Source organism: Podarcis erhardii (assembly GCF_964252035.2).
Source record: "Podarcis erhardii genome assembly, chromosome: 10".
NCBI lineage: Eukaryota > Metazoa > Chordata > Lepidosauria > Squamata > Lacertidae > Podarcis > Podarcis erhardii.
The window spans coordinates 5,342,091-5,360,748 of NC_138500.1; the positions used below are offsets into that span (position 1 = coordinate 5,342,091).

At 46.4% G+C, this 18,658-nt stretch overlaps 1 protein-coding gene across 2 annotated transcripts in view; it reads left to right on the top strand.

Annotated features, from left to right (window-relative positions):
- STRIP2 (striatin interacting protein 2) overlaps nt 1–18,658 on the top strand; it is a 69,479-nt gene that overhangs the window by 31,110 nt on the left and 19,711 nt on the right. Inside the window, exons 5-10 of one of the 2 annotated variants that reach the window (XM_081879739.1) lie at nt 393–513; nt 3,550–3,618; nt 5,990–6,096; nt 9,177–9,304; nt 11,288–11,473; nt 17,493–17,716. In XM_081879739.1, coding sequence (XP_081735865.1) covers nt 393–513; nt 3,550–3,618; nt 5,990–6,096; nt 9,177–9,304; nt 11,288–11,473; nt 17,493–17,716 — 835 coding nt within the window. The remainder of the gene's footprint in view (nt 1–392; nt 514–3,549; nt 3,619–5,989; nt 6,097–9,176; nt 9,305–11,287; nt 11,474–17,492; nt 17,717–18,658) is intronic. The other variant, XM_081879740.1, reaches the window with a different exon arrangement.

Genomic DNA, 18,658 nt, shown 5'->3' on the forward strand with positions numbered 1-18,658 from the left:
TTATTGCTTATAATAACACTAAACCTTGACACTAAACATACAGAACAGAGCACCACACTGGAACAAATAGATAGGAAGAGAAAGTGAAACCCAGGCTCCTTCCGGCCTGTTTTTATAGTCAGCGTGGCCTTGACAGAAAGAGGTAACAGAAACAGTTTAAGCCAGCTGTACTCAGCTTCCCGGAAGCAATAACCCAAACATCAGAAACCTCCTGCCTGCTTCTTTCACATAGAAACCTTCTAGAAGCCTCTTGAGCTAAGTAGAACAGGGAAGATCTCTGCACATCAGATCTATACTTTCTGTACTAAGAAATGCAAATTGACAGCATCGTCTCATGTCTCATGCCACCTCCCTTACTGGTTTTTTTCCCTCCCCTCCTCTCTGTTTCCCAGGGGTCTTTGGGGAGTGCGACACAGAGGCAGACGTCCTCCGCTGCTCCCGGCACAACAATTTCCTTCTGTACCAGATGGGGACCTTCACTGCCTTCCTGGAGTTGCTGAACATGGAGATGGCGTAAGATATTCTTCTGAAAACAAGATCTGAAGCTGGCATTTTAGTGCGGGCTCCTTTTGAATCTGTTCCTGGAAATTGCTATTTCAATTTTTAAAAAATAAATAAATCAGGGGAGTTCTGCTTCACAAAAACTCACAGACTGACCTGTGGAACTCACTGCTGCAGGCTATGGTGTGGCAAGAGCAACCCGTGCAAGGACTGGGTAGGTGAAGCAATGGTGGACAACGTATCAGGGACCACCCTGGTCGCCTGACAAGGGATTTGAGGGATGGAAATATGTTTCAGTGGCAGCAGATCGGTCCAAGATCTGCTTGGACTACTGCAACACGCTCTACGTGGGGCTACCTTTGAAGGTGACCCGGAAACTACAACTAATCCAGAATACGGGAGCTGGACTGGTGACTGGGAGCGGCCGCCGATACCATATAACACCGGTCTTGAAAGACCTACATTGGCTCCCAGTACGTTTCCGAGCACAATTCAAAGTGTTGGTGCTGACCTTAAAAGCCCTAAATGGCCTCGGCCCAGTATACCTGAAGGAGCGTCTCCACCCCTATCGTTCTACCCGGACGCTGAGGTCCAGCTCCGAGGGCCTTCTGGCGGTTCCCTCCCTGTGAAAAGCAAAGCTACAGGGAACCAGGCAGAGGGCCTTCTCGGTGGTGGCGCCCTCCCTGTGGAACACCCTCCCAACAGATGTCAAAGACAACAACTACCAGACTTTTAGACGACATCTGAAGGCAGCCCTCTTTAGGGAAGCTTTTAATGTTTGAGGCATTACTGATAGGTAGCCGTGTTGGTCTGCCATGGTCAAAACAAAATAAAAAAATTCCTTCCAGTAGCACCTTAAAGACCAACTGAGTTAGTTCTAGGTATGAGCTTTCGTGTGCATGCACACTTCTTCAGATACCTAGCTCATAGGTATCTGAAAGCTCATACCTAGAACTAACTCAGTTGGTCTTTAAGGTGCTACTGGAAGGAATTTTTTTATTTTGTTTTGACCATGGCAGACCAACACAGCTACCTATCTGTAACTGGAACTATGGAAGGCACCACATTGAGCCGCATGAAATGGAAGTCCATCAGGTATCTGAAGAAGTGTGCATGCACACGAAAGCTCATACCTAGAACTAACTCAGTTGGTCTTTAAGGTGCTACTGGAAGGAATTTTTTTATTTTGTTTTGAGGCATTACTGTATTTTAATATTGTGTTAGAAGCCGCCCAGAGTGGCTGGGGAAACCCAGCCAGATTGGGGGGGGGTATAAATAAATTATTATTATTATTATTATTATTATTATTATTATTATTATTATTATTATATTCCCCCCAACATACACTCATGAGCAGCCATATTCTGCAGTCTAGTTGGTGCCGTTGAGGAGAAAGAGCTTGACAAATTATGCAGTGGCTGCTCTCTCGCATAGCTAGGGCATTACATATAAAAGCCCTACTATTGGCTAAAGTAGGGACGCGGGTGGCGCTGTGGGTTAAACGACAGAGCCTAGGACTTGCCGATCAGAAGTTCAGCAGTTCAAATCCCCGTGACGGGGTGAGCTCCCGTTGCTCGGTCCCTGCTCCTGCCAACCTAGCAGTTCGAAAGCATGTCAAAGTGCAAGTAGATAGATAGGTACCGCTATGGCAGGAAGCTAAACGGCGTTTCCATGCGCTGCTCTGGTTCGCCAGAAGTGGCTTAGTCATGCTGGCCACATGACCCGGAAGCTGTATGCCGGCTCCCTCGGCCAATAATGCGAGATGAGCACCGCAACCCCAGAGTCGGCCATGACTGGACCTAATGGTCAGGGATCCCTTTACCTTTACCTTTATTGGCTAAAGTGGGACAACTGCCTCAAGTGGCAGGTGCCAGGAGGTGAGGAACGGTGCTGAGCAAATATTCTGCTGCCACACCTAGCATCAAACCTGCTGTGTCCACACAGGGGCAGGTTAAACCACTTTGGGGCTTGGATCCATCCTGCCAGTTCAGTTTTGCATGTCTCTCGTGCTTTCCCCACTATTTATATTTTGCATGAATATTTATATCCTGCTTTTCCGTAAACAAATGACCCCCCAACCCCCCCCCCAGATTTAAGTAAAAAATGACAGCAACAAAGCAAATGCAATTCTAAAACAGCCATAGCTTTACGTGAATTTATGAATCGCTTCCCACACAATGAAAAGTCTGGAAGTGATTTACGAGAAGGATTAAATGCAGTTTAGAAAATAACTTACACATGTTTAAAATGTTAAGTTAAAAATGTCCAGTCCCCAGTGTTGCCCAAATGCCCAAGGAAACAAAAAAAAATATCTTTGCCAGTGTTGGAATGATAAGGAATTTGGTTCATGTGGGGCAAGGTGGTCCTAAAGTGAAATGGCCTTTGCTGCTTGCGGTCAGCGATGGGGGTAGTGGTGGTGCCGTGGTTAGAGTGCTGGACTGCGACCCGAGAGACCAGAGTTTGAATCCTCCCTCAGCCCCTGAAGCTCACGGGGTGAGAATTGGGCCAGCCACAGTCTCTCAGCCTCACCTACCTCACATGGTTGTTATGAGGATAAAACGGGGAGGTGGAGAATTGCATTTGCCACCCTGAATTCCTTGGAGGACAGGCGGGATAGAAACTGAAGAAATAATAAATAATTTCCCTGATTGTCATTCTGAGGGCCACCACTAAAAAGGCTCTCTCTCTCATACGCCGATTCACTTCACCTCTGATGGTTTGCATAGAGAAGGATCTCAGAAGCGGTTCGTGGCATGCAGGCAAATTTGGGTGGTGGCGAGGTGGTGATTAAAATTTGGCCGGGCTGGCTCACCCTGTTCATCAGAAATAATAATTTGAAAATAATTTTAAAAGCTGCCACGTTGCAGGATTGTCGTACTTCCCCTCCATCTGCTAGCAGGAGACGGATGCTTTTCCCAAGTTCGGCAATTGCAAGCCATCTGCCAGGGTACAATTAATTGCCAGTGATTCCGCCCCCCATCCCCAATCTAAAGTCTCCAGAAGGAACAATTTGGTGGCATTTGACTCTTTTCTGTGTGTGTATTCCAGCAACAGCCAAGCATCTGGGAGCGCCTTAAGGAAACCAGCCATCTCTTTAGCTGACAGCACCGAACTCAGGTGGGTCCCTGATGTTGCCCTGGGACTGTCGGTAAACGACCAAGTAAAATTAAAAACAATTAATTGCACATTTATTCAAATTCCAATAAGATGAGCTTGATTCAGCCATCAGCACCTCCAGCACTCCTTGCTACCTCCCTGGCCTTCTAGCACCCCCCCCAGGTAATCCCACTAGCACCCCCCCAAGTTTGTTGTTGTTGTTGTTGAGTCGTTTAGTCGTGTCCGACTCTTCGTGACCCCCTGGACCAGATCACTCCAAGCACTCCTGTCTTCCACTGCCTCCCGCAGTAGCTGGTAGCTTCGAGAACACTGTCCCACCATCTCATCCTCTGTCGTCCCCTTCTCCTTGTGCCCTCCATCTTTCCCAGCACCAGGGTCTTTTCCAGGGATTCTTCTCTTCTCATGAGGTGGCCAAAGTACTGGAGCCTCAGCTTCAGGATCTGTCCTTCCAGTGAGCACTCAGGGCTGATTTCCTTCAGAATGGATAGGTTTGATCTTCTTGCAGTCCATGGGACTCTGAAGAGTCTCCTCCAGCACCAGAATTCAAAAGCATCAATTCTTCTGCGATCAGCCTTCTTGATGGTCCAGCTCTCACTTCCATACATCACTACTGGGAAAACATAGCTTTAACTATACGGACCTTTGTTGGCAAGGTGATGTCTCTGCTTTTTAAGATGCTGTCTAGGTTTGTCATTGCTTTTCTCCCAAGAAGCAGGTGTCTTTTAATTTCGTGGCTGCTGTCACCATCTGCAGTGATCATGGAGCCTAAGACAGTAAAATCTCTCACTGCCTCCATTTCTTCCCCTTCTATTTGCCAGGAGGTGATGGGCCCAGTGCCATGATCTTCGTTTTTTTGATGTTGAGCTTCAGACCATATTTTGCGCTCTCCTCTTTCACCCTCAATAAAAGGTTCTTTAATTCCTCCTCACTTTCTGCCATCAAGGTTGTGTCATCTGCATATCTGAGGTTGTTGATATTTCTTCCAGCAATCTTAATTCCGGCTTGGGATTCATCCAGCCCGGCCTTTCACATGATGAATTCTGCATATAAGTTAAATAAGCAGGGGGACAATATACAGCCTTGTCGTACTCCTTTCCCAATTTTGAACCAGTCAGTTGTTTCATATCCAGTAATCCCAGGTAATCCCAGGTACCACTCAGTTTGGGAACCCCTTATGTAGAGAGACCCCTATTTCCAATCTCCCCCCCCATTTTTTATATTGATTTTCTCACAAACAAATAAACACACAAACAGATAAACAAACAAACAAACAAACGTAAATCATAACCTTATTGAAACTAATCTTATTAACATTGTTAAGTGACTTCCTCGTATTCCCCTAGTTGAATTCCAATTTATATAATTTTAACGGTTTTCCAAATCAAAATTTTTATATCATTAACTTAATCACTTAACATATTTCTTTCATATTCATTCAGCATCAAACATATTAATTGGTCACATTACGTATTTAAATCCCAAGCCTATCTGGTAATTGCAAGCTTTTTCCAATTAATTTAACTTAACGTATTTAACTAAATAATCATTAAATTTCATCCATTCTTCCTGGTACTCCTCCTCCTTCTGGTCACGGACTCTTCCGGTCAGCTAGCTCCGAAAAATCCATCATCTTCATCTGCCATTCTTCCACATTCTTCCAATCTTTTCCCCCAGGGCTCCTTTTTGGCTTTTGGACTTAGAAGTCCTTGTTGGGAACATTTTATTCATAGAATCCTAGAATCCTAGAATCATAGAGTTGGAAGAGACCACAAGGGCCATCGAGTTCAACCCCCTGCCAAGCAGGAAACACCATCAGAGCACTCCTGACATATGGTTGTCAAGCCTCTGCTTAAAGACCTCCAAAGAAGGAGACTCCACCACACTCCTTGGCAGCAAATTCCACTGTCGAACAGCTCTTACTGTCAGGAAGTTCTTCCTAATGTTTAGGTGGAATCTTCTTTCTTGTAGTTTGGAGCCATTGCTCCGTGTCCGCTTCTCTGGAGCAGCAGAAAACAACCTTTCTCCCTCCTCTATGTGACATCCTTTTATATATTTGAACATGGCTATCATATCACCCCTTAACCTCCTCTTCTCCAGGCTAAACATGCCCAGCTCCCTTAGCCGTTCCTCATAAGGCATCGTTTCCAGGCCTTTGACCATTTTGGTTGCCCTCCTCTGGACACGTTCCAGTTTGTCAGTGTCCTTCTTGAACTGTGGTGCCCAGAACTGGACACAGTACTCCAGGTGAGGTCTGACCAGAGCAGAATACAGTGGCACTATTCGTTGGGGGGCGTCATACTCTTGGGGTGGGCAATGGATTCAGGGTCCTCAGCTTCGGGACATTGATTTCCCCTCTCTGCTTTCTCGCCAGGGTGTTGTTGAGCGTGATGTACCTAATGGTGGAAGCCATGCGGGTGGAGATGGAAACGGACCCCCCAACATGGAAGGCTGCCCGTGATACGTTCAGGACTGAGCTCAGTAGGTTTTTGTCAATTCTCTGACTGGGCACGGGGGGCTTTCTTCTCCTCCCTCTGTGTAGTCTAGAATCAATTTAAATCAATTTATTTATTTTATTTTTTTCAATTTTATTTTATTAGTTTTCCAAATTTATAACAAACAAATAAAAAGAAAACATCAAAAAGAAAACAAACAAACACTTATCCTAACTGTAATAATTCCACTTTTGTTCACATTGTTGGGTGACTTCCTCGAGTCCCCCTGGCTGAGTTTCCATATAAATCATTGTAGCAGTTTTCCAAAACTATTTTCACATAAAATTTACTTAGTCAATTAACATCTTTCTTTCTTTCTTTCTTTCTTTCTTTCTTTCTTTCTTTCTTTCTTTCTTTCTTTTAAACCATAATATTCTACAACATCGCTTATTTAAATCTGGTCGCGGACTCTTCCGGTCAGGTCGGGTAACTCCCAAAAGTCCATCATCTTCATCTGCCATTCCTCCACTGTTGGCACTTCTTGTAATTTCCAATTTGGGGCCTTAAATAAATTTATTTATTCGGTTTTTCATATTAAAATTTTACAGTCGCATATACAACATAGAAACCAGATTCCAGAGAATCTCCTGGACTTCCCTCCTCCCTTTTGTGGGTCCTATTTTTTATTGTTTTTTTTTATATATAGTAATTTTTATTGAGTTTTCCATATTTATAATATTCACATTCTGTCACACAATCCTCTAACTTAAAGCATTGCTCAAACTGAGCATTGACCTCCTTCCGTCCCTCTTTCTGACTTCCAAATATCTTTACTAAATTATTAGCATTTCTATAGCCACTTTTTTACCTTTTATCTTCTTTTTATATTTCACCTCTTTATATGTCAATCGGTTCCTTATTTTCACATTACAAAACATTTCAACTCAAGCCTGCAAACGTTTTCGGATGTTTACAATGTTCTTCCACATAAAATATAAATTTGTTCCAGTCCAAGAGGAAATAAACAAAAAAGATGTAAATTTGTTTATGTATGCCACAACGGCTGCAAGGAAACTTCTGGCTCAGAAATAGAAATTTCAACATTGGAAGAATGGCAGGTCAAGATGGTGGAATACGTAGAGTTGGCAAAGTTGAGGGGGAAGATCTGGAATCAACGCGGCAAACTGTTTGTGGGTCCCATTGTTAATCATTTCCTCCTACATCTTTTATAATAATCCAAATATTTTACCTCTCCATTGTATCCAAATTTCACCATTAAACTACGTGTTATTCCAATCCTACTAACAATTTTAACTGTTTGCAATGGTTTTTGAGATAAGTTATAAATTCCCCCCATTCCTTATTGAAATTTTGGTCTTCCTGATTTCTGATTCTTCCAGTCATTTTAGCCATTTCGGCATAATCCATCAACTTGATATGCCATTCTTCTCTGGCAGGGACTTTAGCTTCTTTCCATCTCTGGGCCAATAACATCCGTGCAGCTGTAGTCGTCGTCTTCTTCTTCTTCTTCTTCTTCTTCTTCTTCTTCTTCTTCTTATTATTAATACCCCGCCCTCCCCAGCCAGAGCTGGGCTCAGGGCAGCTAACACCAATAAAATCGCAGTAAAAACATAATGGGGGGGGGACCAATTTAAAATACAGGTTAAAATGCAATTTTATAATTTTTATTTATATGCGATTGCATTACGAAGGCCACAGACAGTTAAAGGCCAAGGGCCTGGTTACAGAGGAAAGCTTTTACCTGGCGACTAAAGATATATAATGATGGTGTCAGGTGAGCCTCCCTGAGGAGAGGGGGAGCCACCACTAAAAAGACCATTGCATTTAAATGGAAGTCATTTGGAGACCTCATTCGCAAGCAAATAGGAAATCTAACTGATAACAACAACATTGGGGAAGCATTGGGAAGAACATAAAAGAGAACGACTTCTGGACGGTCCAGTACATATCTCTACCACTATTAATAATAATAATAATAATAAAAATTTTAATTTATACCCGGCCCTCCCCAGCCAAGTCCGGGCTCAGGGCAGCTAACACCAGGTATAAAACAATTGATTAAAATACAACTTAAAAACAAGATTAAAATACATTATAATGCAGCCTCATTTCAGTAGAAACTCCAATCAAAAACTTTTTGGGGATGGAAATCTTCACCAAGGCCAACTATCCAGACTGGTCCTACGTGGGCCGGAAAAAAGCCAGGGAAGTCCCCAAATAGGAGTTCCATCACAGAAGGAGAAAGGAAAGAGGAAAGAGGCGAAATCTCCCACTGCTCAGAGATCGCGGTGCATGGAACAATATTCCGGCATAAGCTTTTGTTTGCTGAAGTCCAGTTCATCAAGTTTCCACGGCTGGATCCCTTTGGGCATTGGGTCCATCTTTGCAGATATAAGACCGCTTTAAACTAAACCGGGTCACACATCCAGCGAGGATTTTTGGGCAAATTGGGTTGGTACGATAATGATTGCAGGCAAACAAACAAACAAACAAACAAACAAACAAACAAACAAAAGAATTTGGCTCAACTAACCAGGAGGGTATGACAGACACAGACAAGAGTTAAGCCAAAAACTTTGGCTTCTTATCAAATTATAAGGAACTACTAAGGTGGAGAGTTCATTCATGATCACTCAGTGGAAAGAGCTGAGAAAGAAATACAACATGAAAATGCAGCCTCATTTCAGTAGAAACTCAAATCAAAAACTTTTTGGGGATGAAAACGTAAAATCTTCACCCAGGCCAACTATCCAGACTGGTCCTACGTGGGCCAGAAAAAAGCCAGGGAAGTCCCCAAATAGGAGTTCCATCACAGAAGGAGAAAGGAAAGGGGAAGGGGATCAAGTTGATTCCAAGCCAAAGGCAGGGCGGAACAACTCTGTCTTACAGGCCCTGCGGAAAGAAATCAGATCCTGCAGGGCCCTGGTCTCATGAGACAGAGCGTTCCACCAAGACGGGGCCAGTGCTGAAAAGTCCCTGGCTCTGGTTGAAGCTAATCTGACTACCTTCTTCCTTCCTATTGCATTTGTATTGCATCATTAGCCTGCAAAAAAAACCCCACTCTCGGCCCCTTTTGACTTGTGTCTCCCCACCTCACCCTCCCAGGTTTTCCTCTGCACAGCGAGGAGCCTTTTGCACTCCTTCTTTTCACCATGGTGACCAAGTTCTGCAGCGGACACGCTCCCCACTTCCCCATGAAGAAAGTCTTGCTTTTGCTCTGGAAGGTCCTCGTGGTGAGTGAGATTCTGAGCTTGCCTTTCGACAGGAGCAACTTTGTGGCCTGTGGCAAATCATGCTTGCCGTAGGGTCTCGAAGAAAAAGCGCTCTGTTACGTGCCACCACGGTCTCCGAGCAGCGAGAGATGTCGGGGGTTCCAGGCGCTTACCCAGAGCTCAGTTTCCTTATAAGAAAAAAAAACTGCTCTCTTTCCCTTCTGGGGTACCCAAGAGCCCATATAGAGTCCTTAATGGGTTCCTGCCAACCTAGCAGTTTGAAAGCACGTCAGAGTGCAAGTAGATAAATAGGTACCACTCTGGTGGGAAGGTAAACGGCGTTTCCGTGCGCTGCTCTGGTTCGCCAGAAGCGGCTTAGTCATGCTGGCCACATGACCTGGAAGCTGTACGCCGGCTCCCTCGGCCAGTAAAGCAAGATGAGTCCCGCAACCCCAGAGTCGGCCACGACTGGACCTAATGGTCAGGGGTCCCTTTACCTATTGGTAGGAGAAAATAACAGAGGCCAACTGGATTATAAAGGTAAAGGGACCCCTGCCCCTTAGGTCCAGTCATGACCGACTCTGGGGTTGCGGCGCTCATCTCACTTTATTAGCTGAGGGAGCCGGCATACAGCTTCCGGGTCATGTGGCCAGCAGGACTAAGCCGCTTCTGGCGAACCAGAGCAGCACACGGAAACGTCGTTTACCTTCCCGCTGGAGCGGGACCTATTTATCTACTTGCACTTTGACATGCCTTTGAACTGCTATGTTGGCAGGAGCAGGGACCGAGCAACGGGAGCTCACCCCGTTGTGGGGATTCGAACCGCCGACCTTCTGATCGGCAAGTCCTAGGCTCTGTGGTTTAACCCACAGCGCCACCCGCATCCAATTGGATTATATTGAGAAGCAAAGCAGCTAGTATCTCGCCCAGCGGACTGGGTTGCCCCAGCCACTCTGGGTGGCTTCCAACATATATTAAACATATAAAAACATAATAAAGCATTGCACATTAAAAAGTTTGCATGATTTTTGCAAGCTTAATTTTGTGGCCGGGGGAGCGGCAGCTACGGAATGGTGTGTATTGGAGCTGTCTTTAGAACTTTGTACTTTCCCCAGATGGAGCAAAAAAAATATCTCACAGCATCAGCAACAGCTGGACAAGACAAGAGCGCAGGAATTGCTTTATAGAAGCATATCAGTTCAGTCCTGCTGGATTTACTGTTAAATATGCATTTGCTTGTTTATTTGTTCGTTAAATTTGCCATGTCTTTCCAACAAATGGTGCTTTAGGACAAGCAGAGTGGGCTCGTGGCTGACTGGGGCGACTGTGAGCACAAGATGCTGGGTGGAACGGGTCCGCTTTGGCCTGATCCAGAGTCTTCCGATGTTCTGATGACCCCACCGCCTCCAGCTGCTCAGCTCAGGCTGCGTTGTTGAGGACCCACCTGGGACCATAGCTGTCAACCGTCCCTTATTTGGCGGGAAAGTCCCTTATCCCAGCGCCGTGTCCCGCTGCTGTCCCTTATTGATGATGTCCCTTAAATTTCCCGGGTTTCAAAGGAAGCAGCTCCTCTCCCTCCCTCCCTGCTGGCCAGGGAGGAGGGAGGCTCCAACTGGGTTGCTCACCCAATAAGGAGTCTGAGAACGACTGGGGGGTGGAGCTTGCATGCCTTGTGCCAGTCAAATCGGCTGCGTTGCCTGGGGACTCGCCTTTGCTCAGCGCTTCCCAGCGGAGAAGGGACGGTGGTTTTCCTTGCTGCATCCCCTTTGCCGGGTTGCTGCGCTGTGGGAACCACCGCTTGAGGCTTCGTTTGGCTGCTAGCTGGGCTTTCTGCCTTTGTCTCAGAGGGGCTCAGAAGTTGAACATACCTGTGCTTGGGAAATCCCTTATTTTGGCTGCTGACCCCTTATTTCCGGGGCTGCTGGTCCCTTATTTTCAAATCTGTAAGTTGACAGCTATGCCTGGGACCAACACTCTCTCTCTCTCTCTCTCTCGCCTCTGCAGTTCACCCTGGGAGGCTTTGACGCTCTGCAGGCCATGAAGGTGAAGAAGCGTCAGGAACTGGGCTTGCCCCCCCTGCCAGAGGACAGCATCCAAATCATGCGCAACATGCGGGCAGCCTCTCCTCCCGCCTATGCCATCGAGCTGCTGGAGCAGCAGCAGCAGAAGCGGGGGCACCGGAGCAGGAGGGTAGGAGATGCGGGGGGGGGGGGGCTTCACCTCTCTAAGGCCAACCAGGACTGGGCAAAATCCAGGCGATACCCGTATTTTTCGCTCCATAAGACACACCTAGTTTTTAAAGGAGGAAAACAAGAAAAAAAATATTCTGAATGAAACAGTGGATGTGTGATTTTTGTGGTTCATGCTGTGGCCACAGACATGTGATCTGATGGTGAGTTTGGGGTGACCCAGTGCAAAAATCCTGAGGATCCATGTGGATCCGTGCTTTGTAACCACGTTTTTGCGCCATTGCGGCCCCACGCAACAGTGGGTGCGTGATTTTTTGGGTGCAGGCTGTAGCCATGGACATGCTATGTGATCTGATGGTGAATTTGGGGTGACCCTTATCTCTCTTCCGATCCCACCGATCAGCTGTTTCCTTTCAACACTCCCTTCCCTCTTGTTCGCCTTAGTGTCTTTTCCTTAGCTGGAGCAGTCTTTTGCTCCTCCTTTTCTTCTAATTTCTCTCCTCGTTGCTTGTTTTAGTATTCCTGTCTCCTCTACATGCAAGTTGGCTGTCTTTACCTCCCCCCTTCCAGGCAGCTTCCTTTATTTCTAGCATCCCTTATCTCTCTCCCCGATCGGCAAGCGATCAGCGGATTTGTTTCAACACCCCTTTCCCTTTTTTAAAAAAAAGCACTATCTGTTTTTCGCCCCTGGGCAATTCGGCTCCAGGACCACGCAGTCGCTCCGTAAGACGCACAGACATTTCCCCTTACTTTTTAGGAAGAAAAGAGTGTGTTTTATGGAGCGAAAAATACGGTATATCACCAGCTAAACATTGCGATATACAGTCGTACCTCCACTTACTTATCCCTCTGGGTAAGTAATCTTTGGGATGTGAACGCGGCAAACCCGGAAGTATTTTTCCTGGTTACGCCACGTGCGCATGAGCAGAAGCGCTAAACCGTGCCATACGCAGAAGCGGTCCTCTGGTTGCAAATTCTTGGGGATGCAGCCAGACTTCTGGAATGGATCTCGTTCGCGTACTAATATATAAAAGGGTGTCACATAGAGGAGGGAGAAAGGTTGTTTTCTGCTGCTCCAGAGAAGCGGACACGGAGCAATGGCTCCAAACTGCAAGAAAGAAGATTCCACCTAAACATGAGGAAGAACTTCCTGACAGTAAGAGCTGTTTGACAGTGGAATTTGCTGCCCAGGAGTGTGGTCGAGTCTCCTTCTTTGGAGGTCTTTAAGCAGAGGCTTGACAACCATATGTCAGGAGTGCTCTGATGGTGTTTCCTGCTTGGCAGGGGGTTGGACTCGAGGGCCCTTGTGGTCTCTTCCAACTCTAGGATTCTATGATTCTATATCACAAAGTCTGGAATCAGGATGAAGCTATGTAGAAGCATTGCCTGGCTGGCTTCACGGTTTCCCCCACTTAAAAAAAATAAATCTCTATTGAAAGTTCAAAAAGTACGTGATTATACGTGCACTAAAAATGGTGAGATGCAGATAAAAGAGAGAAAAACCTGTGTAGAAGGTGAAATAAAGGGGAAAAGGGGGAAACCCAAAACTATACTTTACAAGGTTGTTATTCCTCTTCACCAGATCTTAACCTATTACAGTATTTGTAAGAATGGATTCCAAATATCATGGAATTTGTCCCTGGCAAGTCTGTGTTTAGATGCAAGTTGTTCATACGTTGCAAGTTTGTTTAAGTCTTCAATCCAATCTTAGAAGGGAGCCACATTTTTATTTTTCCAGTTCATCGGTATCAGTCTTTTTGCTGTGGTCAGGGCGTAGAAAGTCCACTCATATCGTCCTTTTGTAAGGTTCCATGTTCTGGGTATATAACTCAAGAGGATATTTTGCTCTGTAAATGTAAGGTTGTTCCGTGCAGTTCTGTTGATGGTTTCAGTTACCTTCTGCCAAAAATCTTTCAATATAGGACAATGAAAAAACATGCTTTAGAGAAGCATTATCTCTATTGCATCTTCAACAGTTAGCAGTGGCGTAGCGTGGGGGGTGCAGGGGGGCCCCGGCCGCACCGGCCGCAACATCTGGGGGTTAGGGTTAGGGGGCGCAAATCCACGGGTTAGGGGGGCGCAAATTACTTGCCTTGCCCCGGGTGCTGACAACCCACGCTACGCCACTGACAGTTAGATACCTTGTTGTTGTTGTTTAGTTGTTTAGTCATGTCCTCCTCTTCGTGACCCCCTGGACCAGAGCATGCCAGGCACTCCTGTCTTCCACTGCCTCCTGCAGTTTGGTCGAACTCATGCTGGTAGCTTCGAGAACACTGTCCCCTTCTCCTTGTGCCCTCCATCTTTCCCAACATCAGGGTCTTTTCCAGGGAGTCTTCTCTTCTCATGAGGTGGCCAAAGTCTTGGAGCCTCAGCTTCAGGATCTGTCCTTCCAGTGAGCACTCAGGGCTGATTTCCTTCAGAATGGAGAGGTTTGATCTTCTCGCAGTCCATGGGACTCTCAAGAGTCTCCTCCAGCACCAGAATTCAAAAGCATCCATTCTTCGGCGATCAGCCTTCTTTATGGTCTAGCTCTCACTTCCATACATCACTACTGGAAAAACATAGCTTTAACTAGACGGACCTTTGTCGGCAAGGTGATGTCTTTGCTTTTTAAGATGCTGTCTAGGTTTGTCATTGCTTTTCTCCCAAGAAGCAGGCTTCTTTTAATTTCGCGGCTGCTGTCACCATCTCGCTGCCTCCATTTCTTCCCCTTCTGTTTGCCAGGAGGTGATGGGCCCAGTGGCCATGATCTTCGTTTTTTTGATGTTGAGCTTCAGACCATATGGGCTGAAGGTCTAACGTTAATATACCCAAATTCATCCACCTCTTCCAAATGACCATTTATTTCCCGATTTTTGCATAGCGCACAAAATACACACATCGTGATTTGTGATATATTGCCAGGTCAGAGACTATGAAACTGATACCATGATATGGACTTCATTTTGAAGCCAACTCAGGCATAACAGACACATTACCTCCCTTTAAAAAAATGTGTTTGCACCCGCTCCCTCTGCTCATTTGAATTAAATGCGTGATTAAAAGCGATTACCTTTCAGCAAAACTCAAAACCTCGGCGAATGTGGGTGTTTTGTAGCTGCTTCGAGAAGGGTTGAGATTTCTGCAGTGCAAACCTATTGCGTGCCAACTCAGAAGTTATGGTTTGAACAATTAGTAGTCTAGAAATAACCTGGAATGAATAAATGAGAAAGATGTCCCTTTGAGCTGCTCCCAGGTAAGTGGTTGGAAATTGCAGCCTTTGTCAAGGAAAGTCTACAAATGTATGGCCACTTCCTGGAAGTAAAGCCCATTTAACTCAGTGGGACTACTGAATAAACGTGCGTAAGATACGGCTGCAAAGTTGTGTTCATTGGTAGAAAGGAAGGCCGCCTTTAATGGTCTTTTGTTAAAATGATATTTTTAGAGGAGGCTTATGAAAAAGCCCAAATGACCCCCCTCACTCCTGCTTAAAATGTTGATTTTTCCTATAGCCAGTTAAGTGTCCAAAAAAAGGTAAAGTTCTAACCCACATCTCTCCCCCGCCCCCAATTTTTTTTATTCATTTTATAACACAACTAAACAACACAAACAGAAAAACAAACCATACAAACAAATTCTTGTCTTATCCTTATTTTCTCTAAACATTGTTAGGGGGGCTTCCCCAAGTCCCACCTATCTGATTTTCATTTTACCTCATCTTTAGCAGTTTACATATATCATAATTTCTAACCCTTTTTTTATCACACTTACTTTAACCATAAAAATCTTCACATTTTATCACTTACAAATAATACTGTTTTAAAATACACTATCTTCTACTTCTAATCCTACAGCCTATATCCACTTCCAAAGCTGTTCTAAGATTTAAATATTAACATATTTTTTCAAATATTCCTTAAACTTCTTCCAATCTTCTTCCACCGTCTCTTCTCTCTGGTCTCAGAGTCTCCCGGTCAGTTCAGCAAGTTCCATATAATCCATCATCTTCATCTGCCATTCTTCGATTGCTGGTAAATCTTGTTTCTTCCAATTCTTTGCTAGTAATATTTTCGCAGCTGTTGTGGCATGCAGAAAACAAGTAATATTCTTTTGGGGGATTTCACCCCCCACTATACCAAGTAAAAAGGCTTCTGGTTTCTTAATAAATGTGGTTTTCAACACTATTTTCAGTTCATTATAAATCCTTTCCCAGAAGTCTTTTACCTTGGGGCACGTCCACCACATGTGGTGAAAGGTTCCTTCTTTTTCCCTACATTTCCAGCATTTATTATCATGAGTATGATACATTTTTGCTAACCTTCTACATCTCAAGGGCTGGATTAGAACAACAACCCAAGAACATTTTTTTTTGGGGGGGGGTGCCATTTACTCCCAACCAAATACAATCCTAATTAAGATTAGACTGGGGTTTTTTTTGGGGGGGGGGATGTTCAGGCTCTGATTTTGGTGAATCTAGCTGTGGGGCTAGGAGTCTGCTATCCGTTTTGCAGCCAGTGACGTGCGATACGACCACCAACTTCTGCCGCCACGCTTGCAATATTGGATATTGACTTTGCATGCTCGTGGTGGCAGTTTGTGGGGGCCCTGTGTGATCGTTAGAACACCAGAAGGATCTGCTGGATCCCCAGGGGCAGGGAAGATTGATAGCAGGGCCCAGCGCCAAAATGCTTCCCTTTCGTCAAAATTCAGAGCGGGACATTCCAGCAGAAGTGGTGGAGTGCCACATCTTGCGTTTCTGCCACCTGAGGCAGCTGCTGCTTCATCATCATCATCATCATCATTTATTATTTATGCCCCACCCATCTGGCTGGGCTTCCCCAGCCACTCTGGGCGGCTTCCAACAAAATATTAAAATACAATAACACATCAAACATTAAAAGAGTCCCTAAACAGTGCTGCCTGTTTTAGATGTCTTCTAAAATTGGTAGTTCTTCTCTTTGACATCTGCTGGGAGGGTGTTCCACAGGGCAGGTGCCACCACCGAGAAGGCCCTCTGCCTGGTTCCCTGTAACTTGGCTTCTTGCTTTGAGGGAACTGCCAGAAGGCCCTCGGCGCTGGACCTCAGTGTCCGGGCTGAACAACGGGGGTGGAGACGCTCCTTCAGGTATACAGGACCGGGGCCGTTTAGGGCTTTAAAGGTCAGCACCAACACTTTGAATTGTGCTCGGAAACGTACTGGGAGCCAATGTAGGTCTTTCAGGACCGGTGTTATGTGGTCTCGGCGGCCACTCCCAGTCACCAGTCGAGTTGCCACATTCTGGATTAGTTGTAGTTTCCAGGTCACCTTCAAAGGTAGCCCCAGGTAGAGCGCATGGCAGTAGTCCAAGCGGGAGCTAACCAGAGCATGCACCACTCTGGCGAGACAGTCCGCAGGCAGGGAGGGTCTCATCCTGCGTACCAGATGGAGCTGATAAACAGCTCTCCTGGACACAGAATTGACCTGCGTCTCCATGGACAGCTGTGAGTCCAGAATGACTCCCAGGCTGCGCACCTGGTCTTTCAGGGGCACAGTTACCCGATTCAGGACCAGGGAGTGCTCCACACCTGCCCACCCCTGTCCCCCAAAACAGTACTTCCAACTTGTCAGGATTCAACCTCAATTTTTTACCTGCCATCCATCCTCCAACCGCCTCCAAACACTCACACAGGACCTTCACCGCCTTCACTGGTTCTGATTTGAAAGAGAGGTAGAGCTGGGTATCATCCACATATTGATGGACACCCAGCCCAAACCCCCTGATGATCTCTCCCAGCGGCTTCATATAGATATTAAAAAGCATGGGGGAGAGGACAGAACCCTGAGGCACCCCACAAGTGAGAGCCCAGGGGTCTGAACACTCATCCCCCAACACCACTTTCTGGACACGGCCCAGGAGAAAGGAGTGGAACCACCGTATAACAGTGCCCCCAGCCGCCATCCATCCCACCTCATGGGTGGACCAGCTCTGGAGGCAGCTGTGGATGGGCTACTCAACTCCTCTCTACCAAAACAGTCATTCTCCTCCTTCTTTCACCTTCAGCCTCTGATGAAACAGGACAGCCTCGACATCTACAACGAGAGGGACCCATTCAAGAACGATGAGGTGCTGGTGGATGAGGAGGAGCCCGATGACATCGACAATGGCATCGAAGGGGAGCTGGACCTCTTGGAGCGGGACACTGTCATCCAGGCCGTGTCGGCCCCGCGCCCGCCCGTCGAGAGAGTCTCCTTCCCAAAGGGGCTCCCCTGGGCCCCCAAAGTCAGGTATTCCCACCCCTGGCTCCTACCCTTCGGAGCGAGATCCTGTCCTGGGGCCTGATCCGTGCAAGTGCTTGGTAGTGGAATGGCTGCAGCAACTCAGGTTGCATCTTTGGAATCTCCCTGCAAGGAGAAAGCTAGCAAAGCAAGGGCGAGCAATCAGGACTAGTGTGTTTGTCCTTGACGTGGTGGTGGTTTTTTGCTTGGTAAAGGTAAAGGGACCCCTGACCATTAGGTCCAGTTGTGGCCGACTCTGGGGTTGCGGCGCTCATCTCGCTTTATTGGCCGAGGGAGCCGGTGTACAGCTTCCGGGTCATGTGGCCAACAGGACTAAGCCGCTTCTGGCGAACCAGAGCAGCACATGGAAACGCCGTTTACCTTCCCACTGGAGTGGTACCTATTTATCTACTTGCACTTTGATGTGCTTTCGAACTGCTAGGTTGGCAGGAGCAGGGACCGAGCAACGGGATCTCACCCCATTGCGGGGATTCGAACCGCCGACCTTCTGATCAGCAAGTCCTAGGCTCTGTGGTTTAACCCACAGCGCCACCCGCGTCCCTGGTTTTCTGCTTGAGATATTCCTAAATTCTGCTGTGTGGCTAAACCAGCCCTGGGAGAGGGGCTTCCTTCGAACTGTGTGCCCGTATCCAAATTGTTGCAGTCCACCCCCCAAAATAAAAAAGAACTGGATTTTTCAAAGAGAATAAATAAAACAGTCAGGCAACATGGTTGAATATGAAGTCCCCGGGGCTATTTGGGATGCGATGAGCACTTAATTTGCTTCTGTGCGAGAGCTGTGATGTAGAGAGGCTTGCGTGCTTATTGTGCTTGGCCTACAAACCCATATTCAGAATAAATCCTTTTCACCTCTGTGTGATACCATCTGAACACAGATCGGCTGGAGGCAGAATGTTTCCTCTCAAGCTGCCTAGATATTGGAGAGGGTCG